This window comes from Anolis sagrei, chromosome X, assembly GCF_037176765.1.
Source record: "Anolis sagrei isolate rAnoSag1 chromosome X, rAnoSag1.mat, whole genome shotgun sequence".
Taxonomy (NCBI): Eukaryota; Metazoa; Chordata; class Lepidosauria; order Squamata; family Dactyloidae; genus Anolis; species Anolis sagrei.
This window is the reverse complement of record NC_090034.1, coordinates 38,185,804-38,212,144: the sequence shown is the minus strand read 5'-3', so window position 1 is coordinate 38,212,144 and position 26,341 is coordinate 38,185,804. Positions and strand designations below refer to the sequence as shown.

The 26,341-nt window shown below is 41.1% G+C and overlaps 1 protein-coding gene across 17 annotated transcripts in view; it reads right to left on the bottom strand.

Annotated features, from left to right (window-relative positions):
- Positions 1-1,406: 1,406 nt before the first annotated feature.
- The window catches only part of RIMBP2 (RIMS binding protein 2), a 155,059-nt gene continuing 130,124 nt past the window's right edge, over positions 1,407-26,341 (bottom strand). For 8 of the 17 annotated variants that reach the window (XM_060785618.2, XM_060785610.2, XM_060785609.2 and 5 more), the window contains 6 exons: positions 25,338-25,506; positions 22,672-22,737; positions 16,242-16,345; positions 9,619-9,690; positions 5,370-5,504; positions 1,407-2,967 (listed from right to left, as the gene is read on the bottom strand). In XM_060785618.2, coding sequence (XP_060641601.2) covers positions 2,776-2,967; positions 5,370-5,504; positions 9,619-9,690; positions 16,242-16,345; positions 22,672-22,737; positions 25,338-25,506 — 738 coding nt within the window. In that variant the 3' untranslated portion in view covers positions 1,407-2,775. The other 9 variants (XM_060785626.2, XM_060785613.2, XM_060785617.2 and 6 more) reach the window with 4 other exon arrangements.

Below are 26,341 nucleotides of genomic sequence, written 5' to 3'. Positions count from 1 at the left end.
CGGGGTTACACTCCCCATGAAGACACAGGTTTGTGACTTGGGCGTTCTCCTGGACTCATCGCAGAGCCTGGGACCCCAGGTTTCGGTGGTGGCCAGGGGAGCATTTGCACAATTAAAACTTGTGCGCCAGCTGCACATGTACCTTGGGAAACCAGACTCAGCCACAGTGGTCCACGCCTTTGTTACATCTCAAATAGACTACTGCAATGTGATCTATGTGGAGCTGCCTTTGAAGACTGTCCAGAAGCTCCAAGTAATCCAACGGGTGGCAGCCAGCATAGAGGGAGCATACAACCCCCATTACGTCAGCTCCACCACCTGCCAGTTTGCTACCAGGTCCAATTCAAAGTGCTAGCTTTGGTCTATAAAGCCCTAAACAGTTCTAGACCAACTTACCTATCCAAATGTATCTTCCCCTATGAGCCAGTTAGAGTGTTAAGATCTGCTGGGGAGTCCCTGTTCTTGGTCCCACCCCCTTCACAGGTGCAACTGGTGGAGATGAGAGACAGGACCTTCTCAGTGGTGGCCCCTTGGTTATGGAACTCCCTCCCCAGTGACATCAGGCTGGACTTATCCCTCCTGGTCTTCAGGAAACTTGGCGCTGCACACAGATGTTCGGGGAGTAGTATAATATTAAATCCAACAGGAATTGAAGCAGCTTGAATAATGACTACGGGACTCAGCACAATGTTTTATTATATTTATATTTTAACTATTATTAAACTGATACATTATATTTATTATTGCATGTGTAATGCAGTATTGAATTTTGCCATGGCCTGTAAGCCGCTCCGAGTCCCCCTCGGGGTGAGAAGAGCGGAGTATAAATATAGTAAATGAATAAATAAATAAATGTTCTGAAAGTGGCTTTGTATATCATCTAGTCTAGTGCCTTAAACATATCTGCCATAGTGGGCTGTTTCCAGAATTTGCCATTGCTTGGTGGAAGGTTTCAGTACCCAAATTAAAGGAATTAGTCCTCAAACCACAGCTCATCCCATGCAGGAGAGCCTATTGATTCATGGGATATTTTCTGGAGGCTGGAGATGACATCATGGCAGGACAGAGGCTGTGGAAACAATCTTCTCGCACATGCTGAATTCTGCATCCCACCCAATTTGTTCCCATGTGTCCCTATGGTTAAAAAAGGTTTTCCTCATCTCCATTTCTAAGCCTAAGAGCACCGTTACCTTCCTGCCGGAATGGTACCTATTGATCTACTCACATTTGCATGTTTTCGAACTACTAGGTTGGAAGAAGCTGGGGCTAGTAGCAGGAGCTCACGCCGCTCCCCAGATTTGAACCTGCGACCTTTCGGTCAGCAAGTTCAGCAGCTCAGTGCTTTAACTTCCTGCGCTATTGGGGTCTCCAATGGAGAGAGTTGCAAATAAAACAACATAGACAAGTTTTCTACAAAATATCAAATTTATTTATATAAAATATTTTACACGAACAACTGTACACATGCACACGCCCACACAATAGTTTACCACAAATTTAGGCCAGTATTTTTTTCATTAATTTCATAAATCTAGCACACTAGATTACTTTACAGGAATTTACATTGTATTTGTTTGAAGACACAATGGGGATAAGCTTTGCTCATTCATATTATAAACCTTCCATCAATTACAAAAGAAAGGCAGTCTGAAAAGTATGTATAAACAGTAAAAAGAATTTACAAATGGACAGGTTACAAAAGAGTAACAGCCAAATATGTCTGCCAGCAACTACATATGTCTTTTTTTAAAGGTGTTTTTTTTCTTCCAAATTACAGTGCCAATAACAGAACATAGTATGTGGCAAACTTAGCACTCTTTATCTATTTTAGTGACTTCTGCTGGCAATGGCCAGTGAATAACACAACTTTCTCATTGTAGTACTTCCTTAAATTTGTCTTTAGCATACTTTTGAAAACAATACCAAAACAAATGGCCCCGTTTTAATCTGCATTTTAGGGTACATTTTCTTTTTCTCTCAGTAGTTTTGTGCAAGAATCTGGCTTTACGTATACTGGAGAGGTTGACTAGCAGAACTCAGACAGATGTTTCAAAATGCACCTTTGCACGACACTTTCAGACTCCCAGAAATTACATCAGACATCGAAATAGAGCCAGCAACACCAATTACTTGATCTTTTAAATTATCAATTTTCCCAGTGAGGATGGAAGGACAGTTGATTACACAGTACATACAAAGTATACGCTGTATAGTTTTGACAGTACAAATCATTGTGCATTAATAAGGCAAACATCAAGGCGGAATAAACTAGGAGTTTCAAGACCATTTCTGTGTAAAGTTGTGGATCAATGGTTGAAAAGGGATCAAAGAACCTTTTTTTCTCCTCTTTTAAGGGAGGGAAAGATACAAAATGGATCTAAAGATGCGAACAGAGTTGCCTTTCACAAATGGTCGATTCTTGTGATGCTCCTTAATCCCTTCCATCGTCGTTTTTTAAAAAAGAATTTAGACATGTACACTGGCAGTGGCAACACTGTGTTTTTGAGTCGCAATGCCGTGACGATTCCCTCCCCTCTTTGCCATCTGATTGAACACCAAAACCAGTCAGAGACACTTTGTTTTTCCCCCCTGTTGATGTTAGAATTTATTTGTAGTTTTAAAGGTTGGGTTCTATGTAGAAAGATGTTTGGAATAGCCATGAAAACCCTAGTTTGAAAGTTGATTTTATTTTTTTTATTTTAAATGTAAAAAAACAAAAACAAAACAAAAGACACAGATCTGAAGCTTTACATGTTGTCCAGAAGAATACGGAAATCATTTCACTGCACCAAGCCTTTTCAGAAGTTTCTTCCCTTTGGAAAGCAGCCCCTTTTTCTTTTTCGAGGACAACTCCCTGCCTCTCCCGGGACTACCAGAACCCACAGATGACGTAGGTGACCCCGAATGGAGATGGACTGTGGGAGATGGTGCTCGCCTTGGTGATGTACCTGTATTCTCAGGAGGAACCTAGTAGGTATATTGTTACAATTTACTGAATGTTTGGAAGCCATCGACAACAAGAAAGTTGGTAACATTTTTTTTTCTTTGCTTCACTACAAACTCCTTTGGGTAGGGAGGGCAAAGTATGCCAAGTAACAGAGGAGTCTAGTTTACCAAATTAGTTAAAACAGCATATACAGCTGACAAGTCGAGGTGTTGTGTTCTATTATTATTAATATTATTATTATTAATATAGCCTCTTAAAAACTGCTCATTTTCAACTGAGATCCCAAACTGAATTTCGCTAAAGTCAAATTTGCACGTTTCAGCACTCTAGTACTGACATACCGGTTGTGGGAAGTTGAGCTAAGTACTACAAATATCAAGTTCTATACACACTAGCCAGTTCCAGAAGGAATCCCCAATTGGGACGATAATAAAATCAAGGTGTTTCAATTCTTGAAATCTGTTAAATTTTTTTAAAAAAAAATTCTTTTAGCATACTGTATATACATATTTTGAGAAGATGGCACACTGGTTGAAAGAAAAAAAAGCTAAAATGAACCTTCATTGGAATCAAAGAAAGCTTCGAGACCTTTGATGATCAGTGCGGTGTTATGTTTCGTTATGCGCATGAGAACACGTCGCGATTAGGACTTGCGCGACAAATGGTACAAGCAGCATTTCACTGTGGAAAATGCCCAATGCGTGGAAGCTGTTTGAAGACGGGAAAAGGTGGTCAACTCATAATGCTTCCCTAATACTGCAAAGTGGCTGATGTTTTCTTTCTGGCAGCCCTGAAATTTAAACAATCCGGACAGTGTCCAAATCAATTGAGTCAATGAACGTGAAACTAAGCAAAGGGGTGACAAGCTTCCTTTGATTTCATATCAAGGTCTTTGCCTAATGAAGAAAACAAAACAAAACAAAACCAAAAAAAAAAGAACCACTTTGTAAAAGCACCCCCCAACGTACACCTGAAGATACCATATTGAGTTCTAATGCATTCATTCATGGGTCTTGAGCTGCATGTTTTGATGTCAACGCATTGCATTGGTAAACCAAATAGATACTGAGTGCTCTGCAAACACAGGTGATTCGGGAGAGTTTCTTGTTTTGGAATGAGGACGACAAAGTTGGAGGAACTACAGCAGGCAGTTTCTCAAACCACCAGCAGATACATTTTTAAGGCAAACAGTTGAGGTTCATGTGTTTTTGCAATGAACATACCCCTTTGTCTTGACTGCCATGCTTAAATCTGATCACAATGTCCTGCTCCTTTTATGCAAGGGTGGGAATATTGTTTGTGCTTTTCTCCCTCTTTGAGGCGGGACTCTCCTCCCATATTGGCTAACAATGCAATATGCAGCTTTCCCTTTGGAGTTGTACATTAGGACCACTTTTTGAAATGCAAACAAACATTAAGTCCAGTAAGAAATATGTTCCAAATGTTAAAACTTTTGGGTTTTTTGAATAAATAAATAAATAAATAAATAAACACAAGCCCTGAATACAAGGAGGAATCAAACCATCAGAAGAGAGTCAGTTATCGTCACGTCTAGAAGCTGAGGTGTCGTATTTTTATTTTTATTTTTAAATAAATAAATAAAAGTAAACCAACATGGAATGTCCGCAACCAAGCAGGGCTAATGGTTTTGGAGACATATTTCTCTCTCTTTGCACGTTTAGGTGCCAAGATGGCTTGCATTAGACAATGCCAGCTAGCTTGAATTGATATCTCTATTGGTATCTTCAGTTGCTCACTTACGTGTGAAGGCTACATTGCCTTTTTTAAGGTGTGAAATGAACACTCTTCTTCTGTTCCCAAGCAGATGAGCAAAGAAATAAAAATATACATAAAATATAATATAGGAAAACTGCCTTGATGAAAGAAGACAAGTGAGATACTTTACATGAATCATTTTCCTTTTCTTAAAAAAAACGGGGCATCTTCACTGGGGACTCAATGAAAGCAAAAAAAAGAAAGAAAAGAAAAAGGGGAGGGGCCAAAGGAAAGCTTGGAAAGATTTGATGACTTATATAAAATGCCTCGAGCACTTCCCCTTCCCCATTTTTGTCATATCAATAGTATATTTATATTCTGCTGACGGGAATTGTTGTGCAAGGAAATGTGTGTGAGGCCAAGTTGAGGTTGCAATGAACCAAACAAAAAACTAAAGGTTCATATGGCTAATGGGTCATGGCAATTTTATATTCTAGTAGATCTACTAGATGAGCATGTTATTGCTGTGCTTATTAATCTCCCCGCTCTATGTCCTCAAAACAAACAGAAATGGATTTTACAAAATGTAAAATAATAATACTCAAACAAAACCGGATGTATGGTGTATGGGGGGACGGGGACGGGACAAAAACCAAACAGAACAATGCCTCTCTCTCTCTTTCAAGCTCTCTCAATGCTTGCTTACCCTTTTAGCTTTTGTACGTATTGGTGTATCTTGAGCATATCGTGCTGGGGCATCAGATAAATAGACTTCTACGTCGTCAGGCACTTCTTCAAGAAAGTTTGAAGGAACCAGACCTTTCTGGCCATTTAATTCACCCTATAATGCAGGGGGGTAGGGGAAACAGCAGAAAGGGACAATAGTGAGACAGCAAGGGATTGTTAGAAGGAATTTTTGTTTTTGTTTTTCATAGAGGAGCAAATTATTATTATTATTATTATTAACTAATTATTACTAATAATAAATAAACTTTATTTATACACCGCCCTCTCTCCCCAAGGGGACTCAGGGTAGTTTACATACAAAAAGGCAAACATTCAATACCAATCAAATCAAACACATCAAATAATACAAAACAATACATAATAATAATAATAATAATAATACACTTTATTTATATTGCGCTCTCCTCCCCTAGGGGACTCAGAACAGATTACAGCATTTCCATACACACGCACACCTTCAATACCTTTGCAATCATATACAATGAAACACACAAACACAAACAAAAGCAGAAGCTTCTCCTTTCATTTCCGGCTTCTGGAGGCAGTTCTCATCTCTGTCTGCTTTCTCCATTTTCAAGTTGAGGAGCCTACATTGTCACCTGGTTGTGTGGCTGGCAAAATTGCTTGGAGCGTCTCTTTGCCTTTTTCTGCCAAAGGGGTACCTATTTATCTACTCACACTTGCATGTTTTTGAACTGCTAGGTTGACAGGAACTGGAGCTGGAGCTGACAGACGGGTGCTCACCTCGTTTTGCAGATTCGAACTGCCAACCTTCAGGTCAGCAGTTCAGCAGAACAAGAGTTTAACCCATTGTGCCACCGCAGCCCCAACACTAACACTGGACAACACATATTTTGGTGCCTCAAATGTTAGCCCTGTTTTCGTGTATATGTGACTTGCTGATTCCAAAAATAGCACCAGTTTTCCCCTACCAGAACTAGCTTTGGGGATACCGAACATATGCCATGTACCAGTTGCCCTCTACTCACCCACAGAAAACCATGATAACCATATTTAAGAAACTAGAGCTGAAGTGGTCTATCCAATGCCATTTTCTGAATCTGCACCCCAAAGAACCCCAGGAACAGACCTAAAAACCAAGACACCATGAAAAATAATGGGCTCTGGCGGGTTGAAGTTGGAGGCAGCCAAGTAGTGGATAGAAGGAGGAAATTCTGTTGGTATGGTGTTGAATTTAGGCCTTAGTTTCAAGCACAAGATCCTTTGGATGAAACTGCTAAGAAGTCAAGATGATTGTATCTCTTTAATTGTAATGTGCCATCAATCCTAATTTCAGTGCCACCATCACCAGAAAAAAATGTATTAGATACATATTTATTTATTTACTATATTGGTATACTGCCCTTCTCACCCCTTAGGCAACTTAGGCAAAGATTCGATGCCCCAAAACACCATAAAACATCTACTGTGATCCCTGACTTTCCTTCTACGCTGCAGAGACACAGATACCATCCCACAATTTCTCGCAGCCAAAAGGACTTTCAAAACACCACAGGCTCACCGGATCTATGACCGCCTGGAACGCAACCTCTTACAAGAGAGAATTCACACCATCCGCAAAGAACTCGCAAACACAGACAAGGAACTGCTGCACCTCCATATCAACATCAGCTTGAAGACGAATTCCCAGGATTGGGACAAAATAGACAACCTCACTTACAGGAAAATGGAGAAAAACATGGCTGTCCACACCAACAGACAAAAAGAAAAATTCCACAAACGCCAAAAGCAACAGCTGAAACCAGAACTGGAAACATCGTGGACCATCATCAACCTAACAGACAAACAACTCTCTGAAGACCAAGTATCCATACTAGCGAAAGGAGGAAATTTTGCTGTAACCGCCACCAGGTTCCCAGTAGAAAACATCATTGCCAACGTCCAATCAGCAATTTATCGCCTCCCCGAGGAAGAAGCGGAAGAAGTAAGAGGGGAAGCAGCAAGGAGCCTGAAAAAGGCAAAACTTCCCTCCAGTAACATTACAAGGAAGGAAAGACAAGCCATCAGAGACCTCAACGCAGACCCTGATATCATCATTCTGCCAGCAGACAAGGGGAATGCCACAGTAATCATGGATACAGAACAATACAAGGAGAAGATCAGAAAACTCCTGAACCCTACTATATACAAAAAACTCAAGCAAGACCCAACCTCCAAAATAACCAGGAAAACCAACACTCTGATTAAGAACTCCTCAATCAACTTTGACATACGACAACAGTTATGTAAATTGGAAGCCCTTCCACCCAAGCTTTATGGACTCCCAAAAATCCATAACGAATCCACCCCACTCAGACGCATCATGAGTGCCATTGGATCCCCCACGTATGACTTAGCAAAATTTCTTGCTGCACAGTTACAAAGCCATATTGGGCTCACTACACACTACATCAAGGACTCAGCCCACTTCATAGAAAAAATCAGCAATCTCAAGCTAAATACCAACGACAAACTGATCAGCTTCGATGTGGTGTCTCTAGTTACCATGGTCCTGGTAGCAGACACCATGGCACTCATCAACCAGAGGTTCCCAGAAGACATCACAGCTCTGTTTCACCATTGCCTCACCACCAGTTACCTTCAGTGGGACAATGAATTCTATGAACAGAAAGATGGAGTAGCTATGGGGAGCCCTCTCAGCTCGGTCATAGCTAATTTCTACATGGAACGCTTTGAAAAACAAGTCCTGGAAACAGCAACAAAAAAGTCCACTATATGGTTCAGATATGTGGATGACACTTTCACCATTTGGAGCCATGGAGAAGAAGAACTCAACAGGTTCCTGGACCATCTTAACAGCATCCACCCAAAAATCCAGTTCACCATGGAAAATGAAAATGAAGGAAGACGGCCTTTTCTAGATGTCCTAGTCATCCGCAAACCAGATCAACAATTGGGTCACACCGTTTACAGAAAACCCACACACAGAGATAGATATCTACATAAAAAACTCCAACCATCACCCAAGTCAAAAAAGAAGCACCATTAAAGCTTCGGCAGACCGTGCAAAAAGAATCTGCGAACCCCACCTCCTCCAAGATGAACTGAACCACCTAAACTGGGCTCTACAGGCCAATGGAGACTCCACCTCAGACATCAGAAGAGCTGCAAAACCGAGAACAAGCCACGAGAATAAAGACGAAGATCCACCCAGAGGAAAACTGTTCTTGCCATACATCAAGAAAACCACTGACCGCATAGGGAAGCTGATGAGGAAACACAACATACAAACTATCTACAGACCCACCAAGAAAATCCCACAAATGCTCCATTCAGCAAAGGACAAGAGGGATCCTCTCACCTCTGCAGGAGTCTAGTGTACCATGCAGCTGTGGACAAGTGTACATAGGGACCACCAAACGTAGCATTGCCCACACACGAGTCAAGGAACATGAAAGGCACTGCAGACTACTTCAACCAGAGAAATCAGCCATAGCAGAGCACCTGATGAACCAACCTGGACACAGCATTTTATTTGAGAACACAGAAATGCTGGACCACTCTCACAACCACCATGTCAGACTACACAGAGAAGCCATTGAAATCCACAAGCATGTGGACAATTTGAACAGAAAGGAGGAAACCATGAAAATGAACAAAATCTGGCTACCAGTATTAAAAAAACTCTAAATTACAACAGCACAACAGAGAGGAAACAAACAAGGACATCTAATCACCTCTCAACAAAAGTTTGATCTAGGCACTGTCAGGCCATTATATGATTATATAATCAAGGTGGTCAGTTGAAACATTCACACCTAGCTCCAGCAGACAAGAGTCCTTTGTCTCACCCTGGTCATTCCACAGATATATAAACCCTTTTTCCTAGTTCCAACAGACCTCACTACCTCTGAGGATGCTTGCCATAGATGCAGGCGAAACATCAGGAGAGAATGCCTCTAGAACATGGCCATTTAGCCCGAAAAAACCTACAATAACCCACACCATAAAACATTTAAAAACATTAACACGTAATATAAAACCATAACAAGAATACTAAAAGCATACATATACATGCAATTCTCAGATGCCCCCCACCATTTTTAGAGATATAGGAGAAAATGTGCATCTCAAAATGGAAGAAATACAGTATGTCCACTTTAATAAGCTGAAAAAAGCTCTTTCTGATTAAATCACTCTGCACACCACAACCAGAATTGGAATGATAAAGGATAGAAACCACTTACATAATAAAAACCATCTTCATCAATGTCTCCAATGACGGTAATAATGTCTCCTGTACAAAATGTTAGCTCAGCCTGTAGGAAGAGAACAAAGGACAAAGTCATCACCTTCTTTAGAATCTGCAAAGAGGTTTAAGCAACCTAGGGCTCATTTACACTGACCATATAATGCACTTTGAAGTTTGCTGCTCAAAAATACCTCATGGGCATGGCTGAACAGCAGGTGGTCAATTGACCCATGGGGCATGACTTCCACTGCTAGATGTTACTTTCCCTTCTTTTCTTCACCTTGTATGCCTCCATAGCACTCACCCACATCTCACCTAGAAATGAGGTAAAAGCCGCATTCTCTATGCCTGTCAACCCGCATTTCCAGTGGTGGCCCCTCGGCTGTGGAACTCCCTTCCCAGGGATGTTAGATCAGCCCCCTCTCTCCTGACCTTTCGAAAATGAGTGAAAACCTGGCTCTTTGAGCAAGCGTTTGGAGTTGCAGCGTGACCAGTTAACAGAAATAGTAATACGAACATGGAACGGCTAAAACTATGAAAACGGATGAGGAATTTGGATTGGTAGACATTGGTTTTGTATTGATGTTTATAGTTCTATAGTTTTTTTATGGATTTAATATGTATTTGTGATGTGTTTTAATTATTTTTATTGATATATGTATTTCTATATGGCATTAATTGTTGCTGATCTGTACGCCACCCTTAGTCACCTTCGGGCTAAAATGGGCAGGATAAAAATGTTGTAAATAAATAAATAATTAATAAATAAGGCGCAGTTACTACAGATGCAAGAACCGATTTGAGGCCATCTTCCATGGTTAATGTGATCACCATCTTGACCTCGAAGCTGTTCCTGAAATGGCAGTCTGATCAACCACATAGCAAAACCCATTCCAAACTAACCCGGTTCCAAATCAACCTACCGTATATAGCCCTTTTTTTGAGCTGATAAATGGGGTCAAGGCCAGATAGAGGAGTGTGGAGGCAAACGCTTGCAATATATGATATATTTCTCTCTCCTCTTCACCTCCCTTGACAACATGTTTTCTTTTCCAGTCAAAAGGCAAGGAAGGAGGGAGATATATTTCATGCCCTCCTTGTTTGTATGGCTCTCAAATTCATGGGTTTCTTTTTTGTGTATCTAAATGTATTAACTTTATATGTGGATTTTTGTTCCCTTGGAAGTTTTCCCCTCATATGTTTCCAGGTCTTTGCAAATCCTATATACATATAGATATCTAGAGATTTCTATGTACCTATATATCTGTGTCTATACATATACATTATTTTATATGAATTTTCCCCTCACATGTTTGCAAGTCTCTGCAAATCCTATGTAGATATAATTATCTACATATAGAGAGATGTCTAGATAGAAATATATGAATATAGATATGTAGGGCTTGCAAGTATTGCAGGAGGGAAATGCACATATATAGAGGGAGGATTTGCAAACATTTTTGGGTTTTCCCCCCCATTTCCTGCAGAGATGTGTATCAGTACACCAGAGGCCTATGGGGCAAAAAAAGGGAAGGTGACAGCAGTGGAGGTAATTAATTACTCCTTCCAGGGGATCTATCATCATCATCATCATCATCATCATCATCAGAACACAACAAGATGAGTCCACAGCAAACAAGATCACTCTGATAGCTGTTGTATTGGATCACACGTCGGATAATTCCCAAGTGTCTAGGACTGTGTGATGTATCTGTGAATAAGGCATGCAGATCCCAGTAAGGTGGCCTTCTGCAGCTGGCAGATGGTAATTTTATTAGCACTGATTGTGTTTAAATGCAAAGGTCTTTAGGCACTGCACCCAGTGTGCCGATCACCACTGGGACCACCTTGACTGGCTTGTGCCAGAGTCTTTGCAGTTCGATCTTTAAATCCTCATATCATGTCAACTTTTCCAGTTGTTTCTCTTCAATCCTGTTGTCACCTGGGATTGCAACATCAACAATCCATACTTTGTTTTTACCACGATCGTAAGGTCAGGAGTATTGTGCTCCAAAACTCTGTCTGAATTCGGAAGTCCCAGAGGAGTTTGACGTGTTAATTTTCTGTAACTTTTTCTAGCTTGTGATCCCACCAGCTCTTTGTTGCAGGCAGATGGTATTTGTCGCACAGGTTCCAGTTAATCATCTGAGCAACGGTGTTATGCCTCTGCTTGTAGTCTGTCTGAGCGATCTTCTTGCAGCAGCTGAGGATGTGATCTATTGTTTCATCTGCTTCCTTGCAGAGTCTACATTTGGGATTATTATTATTATTATTATTATTATTATTATTATTATTTGAAACATAACAAGATTAGTACACAGCAAACAAGATCACTATGCTGGCTGTTGTACTGGATCACACGTCGGACACTTCCCAAGTGTCTAGGACTGTGTGATGTATCGGCGAATAATGCGTGCAGATCTGAGTAGGGTGGCCTTTTGCAGCTGACAGAGGATAATTTTGTCAGCGCCGATTGTGTTTAAGTGTAGGCCAAGGTCTATTATTATTATTATTATTATTATTATTATTATTATTATTATTATGTTTATTATATTTAATGTATTGTCGAAGGCTTTCATGGCTGAAATCGCTGGGTTGTTGTAGGTTTTTTCGGGCTGTATGGCCATATTCTAGAAGCATTCTCTTCTGACGTATTGCCTGCAACTATGGCAGGCACCCTCTGAGATTATGAGACATGTGGACAATTTCAACAAAAAGGAAGAAACCATGAAAATGAACAAAATCTGGCTACCGATATTAAAAAACTCTAAAATTATAAGAGTAACTAAAGAACAAAACTCAAACACAGGGGAACTCCAGAGAAGAAACAATCAGGAACAGCTAATCAACTCTCAACAAAAATTCCCCCAGGCAGTAACAGGGCACACTTACAAACTGTCAGACCATCAAATGCTAATCAAGGTGGCCAACTGAAACATTTACACTAGCTCCAACAGATAAGACTTCTTTCTCCTACCCTGGACTTTCCACAAATATATAAACCCAATTTTCCTAGTTTCCAACAGACCTCACAACCTCTGAGGATGCCTGTCATAGATGCAGACGAAACGTCAGGAGAGAATGCTTCTAGAACATGGCCATACAGCTCAAAAAACCTACAACAACCCATATATTATGTTTATTTATACCCCACTTTTTCTCTCCACAAGGAGACTCCTGCTGACCAGCCATACCTTGGGGCACTTTTCAGCAGCCTCTGTTCTAGAGTCAATAATGCACTTCAGTTGGGAAAGGTGGCTACGATGCGCTCCATATTTTGCAGAACTGATTTTGCCCTGAATTTGAGAGACATTGGCATCTGCTGCATCACATTACTTTCCACTGAACGCGGACTTTCTTGAAACTTTGTTAACGTGTTGTGTTCTCTTATATGCTTGCTGCAGTGCACACTGCCAGTGTGCACTTTGTGGCCACTGGGGCCTTGAATTTGCTTTGAACTGCATTATATGGTCAGCAAAAAAGTATCCCCAAAAGAATATTTGCCCCACAGTTGGCTCAGAAGGAACAAAGAAGTCTTGATCTATGTTTAAAGCAATAGTATCACTGCCATAATTCTTTTCTCAGAAAGAAAAGGTAAGGAGGGTAGAACGACCCATGTTATTTTAATACACATGCCAATTCCAAGCAAGGAGACATTTTTCTCTATTGAACTTACATCCACTCAAAAGGCATAATGTTTTACTTATTTAGTTATTGGCAAAGCATTAAAAGTGAGTCTCATGATGTGGCTTGAGTATGAAGGTGAATTTAGGATGAATTTTGTGCCCCTGATCTTGTGATATGGGTGGGAAATTATTTTGAGAGACAAATAAGAAGTTTCCTTCACATATTTAATGTGGATTTAATATGATATGTGGGTATGAATGGAAGAATGTATGGATGGAGTTAATAATTTTGGAGACACCAGTATAATACTAAGGTCTGCAATGACTAACTACCTGCTTGCTGGACTGTAATTAAAAGTTGCTAATAAGAACTGAAAAGTAAACTCTGATAAGAACTGGGACAGTGATAACAGAAATGTTTACAATGTTAAGAAGGAAGTCAACAAAAGATCAACAACAATCAAGAAGAGTCAACATCTAGACAGGAAACTGAGATGGAACCAGTATGGAAGAAGTATATCGTTATTTCACAACTTCGGGACTACATCAGCAGAATATTCCTATAAAAGACTCAATCTAATAATGCTCAAATTGTGACAGACCTGAGGAATCTGGTTCACTCGCCTCTGCTCCATGGCAAGGACAGAAATAGTGCATTCGGAGAGATATGCTATGGGAAAAGCATGATTCTGTACAGTTTGGGGTTTTTTCTCAAGGGAAGAGGAAGAAGTGTGTTTTTGGAGTCTTAGATATTGTGCAGGGAGACAGATTCTGCTGTATGGAAACAGAGATCTGGTCCTTGGCATTGTTCTTAGGGAAAGAAGTTTGGCATTTCAGTGTTTTGAAGTTTTGATGTTATGGAAGTTTTGGAACTATGCATTGGCAGGTTGCAGGAAAGCAGGGTCTGGCCTAACAGGTGCTTCTCCAAGGAGGGAGAAAAGGATATGGTAATATTTGGGTGCATGATGATGAATGCATGTACATGTGTGTTAATTGTGACTGAAAATGTAATTCTCCATTGTTTGTTTGTTAGCCATGTAATTGTAACTCCAATGTAGTTGCATAGAATCTGTATGTCTGTATGTCCAATGTCATTCTTTGTCTAAATGTTTTTAAGTAATCTGATCTACCCTCTCACACTGGAAATTGCAATAAAAAGAACCTATGCTTTAAAGTTATTGAAAAGTTATTCATGACACATTTGATGGACAACCTTGGAGGAACCAGGGTAGGACTGGAGCAATGCAATCCCATTTGGGCTGAGTTCCGCCTTGACTTGGCTGAAGAGCCTCAGACCCAGAAAAGATCCCCATGTGTCTGGTTTGTGCCAAACTTCAGAGCCAAACCAGATATACCAAAGGTATCTTGCAAGCTGTCGATTTAAAGGCCATTGAATCAACTAGTGAACATGGAGTCAACATGTAGGCCAATTCCATTTTTTCATTGGCTCAACTTTAACTGACACTAAGAATAGGATTTAAGCCCAGGTTTTGTGGGCCCAGTAGGCATGTGCAAAAAAATTGGAAGTGTTGGAAATCGTAAGAAAATCAGAATTTTTGTAAGTTGGAAGCCATATCCAAAGCGCTTCCATGGCCCAAACCAAATATTTATGAATCGAAACTTACCTCATACTTTTTCATTTTAGTTTTGTAAATCTCAGAAGGCTCCCAAAGTCAGTTTCATATTCAGTGCAAGGAAGCAAAGCCATTAAGCCAAAAAGGCTGCCTGCCTGCTTTGTCATTCCTCTTCCTGGAATTAATGGCCTCTCACCATTAGAAGAGGCAGGTAAAGGAGGAGAAGTCCATTTTGGGAACAGCACAGAACTCTGGGAAATGTAGTTTGGGAAGGGTAGGAGATCAATCCCAAATAATTTAAAAGGCTCTGCCCTAAACTACATTTCCCAGTATGCATTAGCATCAGAAAGCACCACTCGGGAGAGGAGATCGGTTTGTAGCCACTCCCAGCCAGAGTTCCTATACATTTGTTAATATTCTACAATTTAGCAAAGTTTCTGGAGTAGAGCAACTACTACTTTCAAAGTAAGGACTACACAATTAAACAGGAAATATCATTTTGAAACTAGAAACAGATTGTTTTTATTATTAAAAAATGTTGTTTACAAACTTTGAAAATTTGCCAAAATTTCACGAATAAGTAAGATATTCTGAAATTTGGTGGGATAACAGTGGTAAATGTATTCTACCTTTGTAGCATGTTTCACCCCAATAGCTTTAAAAAAAGAGGGAGTTAGGAGCCCCTGAAGTTTCCCCAATATAGTCATTATGCGCATGCGCAATTACTGTAACAAATTAGTAACAAAATTTCATTACTCTCATTATAATAATGACATTTTCACTAAGTATACTTTAGAAACACTTTAGAAACGAAGCACCAGCCCCCCCCCCCCTCAGTTTTGTAATCATTTTTGAACCATTTTTTATGGATTGCACATCCCTAGTAGCCAGAAGTGCCTTTGCACAGTAAATGCTAATGCACCAACTTTGCCTGCTGCTGGATGCCTGATATATTTCTTACTTTATAATAGACTGTAAATTGCTTCTAATTTTATTGATAATTTAATTTTGATCTTTTAACTGATGAGTGCATTTATCTGTATCTCTTTCACTTTTCCAAGCCTCTTTTGAAGTATATATTGAGGGGAAAGGCAGACTATTAAGAAGAAGGGGAAAGGGATTTCAGACAGTAGCTACAAAACATTACTCATTACACCCAAGAAATTATTTTTGTGATTCACTGCAGAATCACTTTCAAAAGTCCCCAGTCATGGCCATAGTGATATTACACTCCCTCTACAGAAGATGCAATCTTTCAGTATAATTGTGGATCCAGCAATTTTTAGTATACTGTGATGACTTCTAATGGCAGTAGTGGCTTTGGAAGCCACACCATCCTCTCCCCTAAATAGATGCAATTTCCCCATTGTTTATCATTGCTGTCATAAAGAAATGTTTTGATTTGCTTCACTGAATACCTCCACATCAACGTTGGGAGAGCTTTCCCTTGGGTCGTAGTCATATAATGCCACCATTCTCCTTGTAGGTGCCGCAGAGGTATGGTTAATCCTTCGGTTCCTTTCTGTTCCAACCCAAAAAGGAAAAAGAAAGAAAAACTTTTGCAATTGCTTTTAGATAAACATTAAAAAGACATGTCTCACTTGAAAGTCTGGATAGCAGGTCAGCTATAATAGCCACTGGATTCTAGTACTAGCACAGGAGGTCAACAAACCCCTCAAACTATCCATTTTTCAGCCATGTTCAATTCACATATATTCAAGTCTGTTCCTAAATGCCTACCATGGGCATGATCTTTGAGCAGCATACTCTTCCTCCTCCCTGTCTGAATATTTTAAGAATTCTAGATTATGACAGATATCCTGCAATTGCACTCTCAGAGCATAGAGTTCCAACAGTCATAGCTTCTCACCTCCCACCTGGTATCCATCCCTTGGCTATCTAAAACCAGTCTAAACCTTGGAGAGCCACTGCCCGTCAGTATGGAGAAGTCACATGGCCCAAGAATCTGACACCTTTCTGGGTTCTCCTCACTAGATGTTTGAGGAGCCACCAGCTTCCACAAATAAAAGTTCTAACAATACCATGCCCCCCTGCTTTCTTTTCCAGGGGCAGGATAGTAATTATAGTTTTTTACAGTCAGGAGAGAAAATCATGACCACCAGTAGGTCATCATGTTTTGGAGAAAACAGATAACATTCAGCACTATCTCCAACACTTCGCAATATTTGACATAATGAAACTCCCTAATGTGGGCTCACACACTTAAAAGAACAAGGTGCTTAGACCATCCAAGCCAGATAAAATTATAAGTATGCCAAATGGTAGAAGAGGAACTAAGGGCCCTTCCACACAACCCTATATCACAGGGCGGATACAGGCCTTTATGCCAGGAGAAGCCGTGTTTTAAAAATGTGGATTTTCCTAGCGGCCTGTTCACACACACCCCCAGAAAGCTTGCGCTTTCTGGGGTGGGTGTCCACATGCTCTCACGGGACTGGCCTGCGAGAACATCTGGAGGCCCTACCCCCCTCCCCTGAAGCCCCCAGGCCCCTTTGAAAAGTAAAGAAAACTTACCCAGCCTCCAGTACACTCTTGGAGCAGCTCTCCCAGTGCATAGAAATGATGCACCAGGAGAGCAGGGAGGGGGGCAATTTTCTTTTTCCCCCCCTCCCCCCACTCTCCTGGTGCATCATTTCTGTGTACTGGGAGAGCTGCTTCAACACTGTACTGGAGGTTGGGCAAGATTTCTTTACTTTTCAAAGAGGATTGTGGTCTTTAGGGGAAGAGGGTAGGTATTCTCACAGTTTTCTGGACTAATTTAGTCCGGAAAACTATGAGAATCGTGTTTGGACTGCAGTCCAGACACCGAAAATATTGGGTTTATCCTGCACCTTCCAAGAAAGCGTGGAATAAACCCACTATCTAATTAACTTGCTACAAACCAGGGGTTTTCCTGGTTTGTAGCAAATTAATTCGGGACTGTCCAGAACGTTGTCTGGACAGCTCCTTCTTTATTGCAGGAGCTACTGCAATAAAAGTACTGTCTGGATGGGCACCCGGATTATCAAGGTAGAAAATCCCACATTATCTGCTTTGAACTGGGTTATCTGAGTCCACACTCAGATAATGTGGGATTTTCTGCCTTGATAGTCTGGGATATAGGGCTGTGTGGAAGGGCCCTAAGTTCCAACAATGCTATACTTTTTTCACTCAAATCTGTCTAGATTGAAAGTACAACTAAATGGTTCTGTTGCACTTTCATCTCCTAGAAAAAGAAGATTCTTTCAAAACCCTTCTGTTGTTTTCGATGGTTATACCCAAAAATCAAATAAATAAGGTTTAAGCAGCATCAAAAACATGTGCGATACCAAAACAAAGCTTACACATCAGCCTTAAACATTTCTAAATGAAAAGTCTGTGATAGTGTTTGATCATCAAGGACAGACACATGGTTTTTACTGCTGGGCAATTAGACAAGAAAAAAACCATGCCTGTTAGTATTATCATGGATGCTGGGAGCAGAATTGATGAAACTCGTGGACACTGATGAAGAAAACGTATGTTAGAAAGACTTAGGAACATCCAGAAGTGAAGGAATGGCTAGCATCACACTTTCTGGGTGCTGCCATCTTCTTAAAGAGGACCTCCAGTTTTGGCAAAGCAGTGAAAATCTTGGTTGGGTTAGGGCTCAAGCTTAACTAGGGTGCCTCTCTACAAGGACCCTTTATCTTGAGGATGATCCAGAGTGGTGAATAGTTACGGTCATTATCCATAAAGTGATTGCTGGTCACTGCAACAACAATGACAGGAGGAGAACACTGGGTGCCACCCTTTGTCCCCAGGCCTCTCAAGCTTGGGAAATACAGAATGTCTTTGTAAACAGTTGTGGCTGGTTACATCTCAGAACTGGACCAACCATTCATAGAATGGAGTTGGAAGAGACCACATGGGTCATCTCATCCAACCCCCTGCCATGCAGGAAATGCACCATCAAAGCACCCCTGGCAGATGACCAGATGTTACATGGACCCAATGTCACTCTTTGCTCTGGATTTCTTTGGCGTGAATTTGGAGCAACCTGTGACTTTTGTTAATGTGGTCCAAGGTCATGTTAATCCAAATCAGCTCTGTTTGTGGAGGGAATGTGCCCCTCTTTTGGGATAACGGGTCAGTGTAGATGTGCCCCTAGAGATTAAATGTTGGTTTCAAAGAAGCACCGAGCACATTTGAACAGTTATGTTTAAAGACTGTTGTCATCCTGGAGATCTGTCCAACAGAAACAAGACAACACATCATAATGTATGTTACAATTGCTTTGTTAATGTACAGTTCGGGGTCCCCAAAAGGATACTTAGAAGTACTGATGAGCCCAAGAATACCTCCCTTGATGGCTGCCAAGGTCCATCACCTCTCTCATTTAAAAAAAAAAACAACAACAATGTTTTACACCAGACAGTAACAAAATAAAGCACCAAGGTTGCAGCTACTCATAAATTTGGTGTCACGGTTAGAACACTGGACTGAAAATTGAGAGATGAAGATTTTAGTCCCACATCACCCCATGAAGCTAAGTGTGTGACCTTGTGCTAGTAGTCACTTTCTCTCAGGATGACCCATCTCACAGGGTGTTATAAGGATGAAGTGCAGAAAAGGAGAACCAAGTGTGTGGGGTTGCCACATGAACCAGTGGGAGATGGTTTACCTGGATTTTGGCAAGGGTTAGCTACCACTAGATTGGGAGAGGCTTTGCTCCAGGGCTTCTAGCTACCACCTCCTGCCACAACCTGCCCTGTCCCACTCCCTGCCCTGACAGACAAAATTATGGCAAAATTATGGGCTCACTTATCTTTCTTGTTCCTAGGCCCAGGGGCACTAAGATATGTTCTTGGATATTCAAGGCATGCACATGGTGTTCACACAAACCACCAACTGCTCCAGATTCCAAGCAAGCCTCTAGTTCAGGATGGACAGGAGGCGAATACAGTCAGACGTTGGTCAAGATCTTGTTGATGAACTACAATACTGATTGTATCTTTGTCCAAGGTTATGTAGAGGTGTCAAACAATGGCACACATTCTGTAATGGGATGCTAATTGTTTATGGTGCTTTCTGAAAAGGTGTGATCCAATACAACTGGGTGTAGCAGCATCTCCTCAACCCCGATGAGCCTCAGAGGAGCTGGGTTCATTCCTAATACTGGTTTGGCACCAGGAGAACAGCCATCCAACTTGGATCAGCTGTAGGAGGTGTGGTGATAAATCAAGAGCAGATTTGTCAGCCTCGCAGCTAATGGTGAGCTTCCTAAATGGCAGCGGTGGTGGAAAGTGCTAGCGCTGCTGTGATGTAAGGAGCCAGAGAAGAAGCTCCAGATCAGACAAGGCAGAGGCAGCAATGAAAACAGGAAGGAGGCATTGTGGGGCAAGTGGAAGGCAGGAGTAAAGGAGAAAGCTACCTTTGTGCGTACTGCTCCACTCGGAAATACTTTGCAATTTTTTCTTGGCTAAACCATTTCCCCTGTTATTCCTTACATTAATGGAATCTCCCTTCCCAAGAAACTATTAAATATCTATTCCTTATGCAGGCATTAATGGACAAGAGCTCTCTGCGAAGAAAAGGTGGAAAAATAAGACATTTGCGGGGAAGCACAAAGTAGCTTAGGTAGGTAGGTGACAGTGGGAAATGGGTCACATATTATCAACCCCTGCAAGAACAATCCACATTCTGTCTCCTCAATACAAAACATAAAGGAAGGGGGTGGTTCTGAGTGGGAAATGAGGTAAGATACAGTCCTCCTCATGATCTGGATCATGAAGAAACAATTTGCATAATACTCAAATGAGTTTGCACAGATTCAGGGAACCAGGACATGGTTGTACTGTATGTCACTAGATGTACTGTATGTCACTACTAATAGTTTACTATAGGATTTTCCTAAGTAATAACAAGAATGAGAATCGGTTTGTTACTGCAGTAGAGCAGCTGTTATGGGTTAGTTGGGTGTGTTATCAGCATACTTTATTAAACAAAGCACTGAATTTGCAAAGGTTGCTTCTAGCAGGAGGTGGCTGCTGGTAGCTGGTGTGTAGTGGTTGGTAGTTGGAAGCTGAAGCTGAAAATCAAGGCCGGGAGTTAATGCTTATCTGCACTACCAGTCAAGGGCATTCTGATTCCATGAAGAAGACAGGAACTGAACTGTTCAGTACTTTCGTTTCCTGTAGACTCACTGAAGAAAGTCTGTTTTGATCCTGTGGTGAGGTTAACTACAGGGAATTGTTTTGTAATATTGTTATACTAAGTGAATGAACTATTTTCTTTTCTACTTTAAAGGCACAACTGGCTCAAGTGTATTTTTTGAGTTCAGGGTCACACTGCATTAACGGGGCTGGCATATCTTTAAAAGGATATGTTTTTACAAATTTCTTACTCTGCTAGTCAGACAATATTGCTTTAGTTCTGACACTGGTCTGACACTGTAGGTGGAAAAAATAGAAGCGACAAATGTTACCAATAAACAAAATAAAATTACCTACCTAACTGTGCCTGTGAAGATGAAAATAAAAATTTAAAAAATGCAATATTTGGGCCATATTTTAATGAACAGTATTTCACCTTATCCACATGATCATAGTACATAGAAAAAAATCACCAGTCTCTAGTGTACATGAATACATGAGACAGATTGAGCAGGTTCACAAGGAAGAAGGGGAAATTGCCCAGAGAAAAGTGTGCATGTCCTGATCTTTCAAAAGATGGTTTTTCTTCTTCTTTTTTTTTTAAGAGCAGGTCATTGGGTCTTAAAGGGCCACGGCTAGTACAGCAGGTTAAACCGCCAGCTACAGAAAATCTTGCCAACTGGAAGGTTGGCAATTCAAGCCGTGGGTCGAGGTGAGATCCCTCTGTCAACCCTAGCTTCCACTAACCTAGTGGTTCAAAAACAGTAATGTGAGTAGATATATAGGTACCACTTCAGTGGGGAGGTAAAAGCCACCCCATAAAACATGCAGGCAATTAGATCAGGAAGGCAACAGGTGCCTCAGCATGGAAAATGGAACAACAGCACCTCCCCATGGCTGAGTCGAGCACAACCTCCAGATGCCGGAAATGAAAAAGAGGGAAGCCTTGCCTCTGTCTATGTTTGTCTGTCTTTGTTGTTAATTGTATAACTGCATTGAATGTTCGCCATATATGTATTTTGTAATCTGCTCTGAGTCCGCTCGGGGAGATAGAGTGGAATATAAATAAAGTATATTATTATGTTATTGTTATCAGGGTATAGTAGCAGCAGCATCAGAGGGGCAAGGAACTATGTCTGCCTCTAAACTGGCAACAGCTTCCACCATTCCCCAATCATCATGGCCACCCCTACTGGTGGGAAAATTCTGGAGCTGTAGTCCAATTTTTTTTCAAGCTCTGTTTAAAACAGGCTTTATATTCCCCTGTAATTCTGGAGGAAAGATACGATCGGTATCAGCAAGCATGCTATCTTGCAAGGAACCTTGGATACTGTCAATGACCTTCTGTCAAATGAGTTCCCAAATAAGATCCTGAAGGTCTGCAGAGTTTCAGACAGCATGGTCTAAAAACGATGGTCCTATGCAAATTGAGCAAGCATTGACATGATGTATGCAAATCATATGATTTGCATTCATTGGTGCAATATTTGGATTGTTTTGGTGCAGCGAACACAACCACAACAATACAATTGAACCAGGTAATGCTTAAATCTCACGATGGAGGGATTCTGTTGGAGAAGTGTCTGCTGACAGTATCTGATCTGATGGACAAAAGGAGTATCACACAAGAGGACTCAAAGCACTTCACTTTGTCAACAGGTCATTTATTCCAGTTGTGTAGGAATCAGGTTGATTTTAAAAAAAAATCACAGACCTCTTTTAGACTTTCTGGATCTGCGGTGTACAGAGTGTGTGCTCTCCTTGAAATGGTTGCGGTTGACTTCAAGAAAAGAACACATACAAACAGAAGAAAAGGGAAAAATAGAAAGCAGTTCAATGAGTTGTGTCTTCTTTTACGTGGTGGTGTTTTCAAGGTTAAAGCAAAAGAGCTGTAGAGTTGGAATGCGTTATTTTGAATAATCCTGGTTTGATTGTAGACACAGTGGAGACACTTGCCCTTGCGCTTTGCTACTCTGCTGCTGAATACACATGCCCAGTGTGGAATACATGTAAAAACAGTGGGCATGGCCCTTAATGAGACATACTGCATTATCACAGGATGTCTACACCCCACATCACTGGAGAAATTATACTGTTTAGCCGGTATTGCACCACCTGATATTCATCAGGAAGGAGCAGCCAGTAATGAAAGGACCAAGGCAGTGACATCTCCGGCCCATCCTCTGCTCGGATATCAGCCAGAATGCCAATGCCTTAAATCAAGAAATAGCTTTCTAAGATCTACAGAGATACTCGCAGGAACACCTCAGCAAGCGAGAGCCTGAAAGTGGCAGGTTAAAACCTGGAATGTCAATCAGTGGCTGAGACTGGATGAGAAACTCCCTCCTGGCCACACAGAAGACTGGGTAACTTGGAAGGCACTGAACAGACTGTGCTCTGGCACCATGAAATGCAGAACTAACCTTTAAAAGTGAGGCCACAAAGTGGAGTCCACAGCATGCGAGTGTGGAGAAGAGCAAACCACAGACTACTTACTACAGTGCAGTCTGAGCCCTGCCACATGCACAATGGAGGACCTTCTTATAGCAACACCAGAGGCACTCCAAGTGGCCAGCTTCTGGTCAAAGGAAATTTAGTACAATGCCAAGCTTGTAACTTTGTTTGTGGCTTTTGTATGCATTATTACTGTATTCACAATTCGCTTCTACACAATATATAAATAAATTGTAGAAAAGTCCTAACAAACATTAGTTCACAAATTTTTGTGATGTATTTCAAGGAAAGGCTTCCCTTTCCCTTGAAATGGAAACAGCAACTTTAGGACAGCAACTTTTGGCAAGAGCCTAGTAGGGAGAGAAAGTCTTATATTCCCACGTAATAAAACCCACTGTCTCAAGGCTACTTAACTGAAATATGCACCAGCATTTCACCATTGTAACAGCACTCATGAAACTAATGACATGTTGAATTCAAATCTGACTCTCCCGTATCTTGTCCTCGACTCATCCATGCCTTAAGCTAGTTTGGGAGTAAAATTTATTCATCTACACAAATAGACACTAATCACTGTCCTAAAACTCCTGTAATAGTGAACATACATTAAAACACAAATAAGACTTGATAAAGTTAAAAGTTAAAAATAATTAAAAATATCATCATTAAAGTGCCAAGGTAAAACTTCATACCACAGAAGTTAAGGACGAAGGTTAAAACAAAGTTTAAAATAGACCAGCTATTATACAATCCCAATCCAGTTCAGATAATGCGTTACCCCTACAGTTTACCCCAATCGCCTCCAAATACACAGTTCTCAGTTGCGTTGCTTTATGTAGAAAAAGGGCCATTTAGTCTGTTATCTTAGCATTCTGGCTATCCATTAAAAATGTAGTTTTGATATAAGGATCCCAGTCAGTCTTCTGTGTAATGAATGGTCTGTGGTATTGATTTCTCTCTGTCTTGTACAAAATACTACTAAACAGTACATGTGTAATGTCCTCTACCTCTGTCACCCAACAGATACAGAAACATTCGTTATATGGAACCTGGTTAAACCTTCCATGTTTAACCATTGTATCTGTCTGTTCAAATCTGGTTCTAGTGAATACCCTCCTGAGATGTTTAGACATTTCTGTCTTTAAGTATTCGGCTGTTTGAAAAGTGTGTTTGAAGAGACTTAGTCATTTCAGTGAGCCAGCTTTACTGAGGGTAGCAATGTTTTTCTGAGCCTCTATATCCTGTATTCGTTGTGCCACTATTTTTGGATCTAGTTCTTTTAGGAGATTTGGATATATAATTGGAAGTCCACAACTCCCAATGTATTTTGTCAGTTGAGGTAGCCAAGAGGACTGATGTTGATTTTTGGTCTGCTCTAACAGGCACAGTCTACCATTTGCCATGGCATTTAGCTTTAACCAATATTTATATGCCCTAATTTTGGATAAACCATCAACTGTGTATACTCCGATTTTTGTTCTCACTGCTGCAGCTGGCGTCCTTTCATCCACTCCCAGAAAGTTACGCAAGTACTGTGGCCTTAAGCTAGTTTTGTTTCCTGTGATGCTACAGTCTGCCAGGTACAAAAGACTGTGACCAAGAGTTCCACAGGGCACTTACATCAACATTGGTGACATGACATGCACCATATGATTTCAGAACATCAACATCTTTCTTGAAGAAACCAAACAAAACAGGCTTTTGAATGTATCCAAGGCGCTGAAGCCTATGATTCTCACAGAAGTTCAGCACCTTGGACAAGTTCCTTGAAGCTCCAACTAAGTCGGTAACTGCACTGAGCAGGTTATTTTTGCCCTTTGAAAAGAGACCCAAAGCAGTTCTGTTACTATAGCAGAGAGCCAAATACATGCAAACCAACAGCAGTTGCACCCACTGCAAGGGGCTGCTACGGTTGGGTGTCCTTACCTAGTTTTTCTATAGGGGTGTTTAGAGGGAGAAACCCTTGCTTCAGAAGCTGCTCCATCATGTCTTCATCGTCAGCTTGGATTTCAGAGACCATATTGCAAGGAATAAGGCCTAGTCTTGTGCAGGTTTCTCCTCGGTAAAACCCGTCAGCATCCTTATCACCATAAACCTGACATTGAGAAGGAACGAAAATCAGGTAAAGAAGCAATGACAAAATCTGACCAAGCTGCTGATTGTGATCCTGATCCTGTTGGCTGTTATAATAATGCAAACGTACATGGTATAGTGGAATTGTAGCACCAGGGGTTAAAAGGCTGTGAGTATTGCCACAGAGGAGGTGACAATGGCAGGAAAAGTGGTTTCGGTCAACAGAGAAAGTTGCCCTGCTATCTCCTGGGCTTCTCAGGAGCCAGTGGGCATTCTCTCTTGACAGGGATTGCTTACCTTTCTGTCCCCTCACCATTGCTACTCACCATTATGCTAGCATAACCATAAACCACCAAGAAAATCAAAAGCCCTCAACCAACATGATTTGGAGAAGACTAATTTATATACAATCGGTGAGCACACATGCCACCTTTCATAACGTGCACAGCTTTTTGTAAGAACTTGTATGCATTTTTATTTCACAAGACTACTTTGGCTAGTTGCAACTCAAGGTGTCCATAGACACCTCTTGGTTGCGTTGCCGGCATGGCTGCATGGGCATCTCCAAAAGAAATGGAATTCTTGGGTGTGACCCTGGAACATGACATTTTTCAGAAAGGATGCAGACTGCTTAAAATTGCAAGAGAGAAACAATACTACTGTGGTTGCAGCAATGGGTTAAACCCTTGCACTGCTGAACTGCTGACTTGAAGGTTGGCAGTTCAAAGCCGCAGGCTGGGGTGAGCTCCCGCTGTTAGCCCTAGCAGTTCAAAAACATGGAAATGTGAGTATATCAGTAGGTACCATTTCGGCAGGAAGGTAATAAAGGTGCCCATGCAGCATGACCAGGAGGTGTC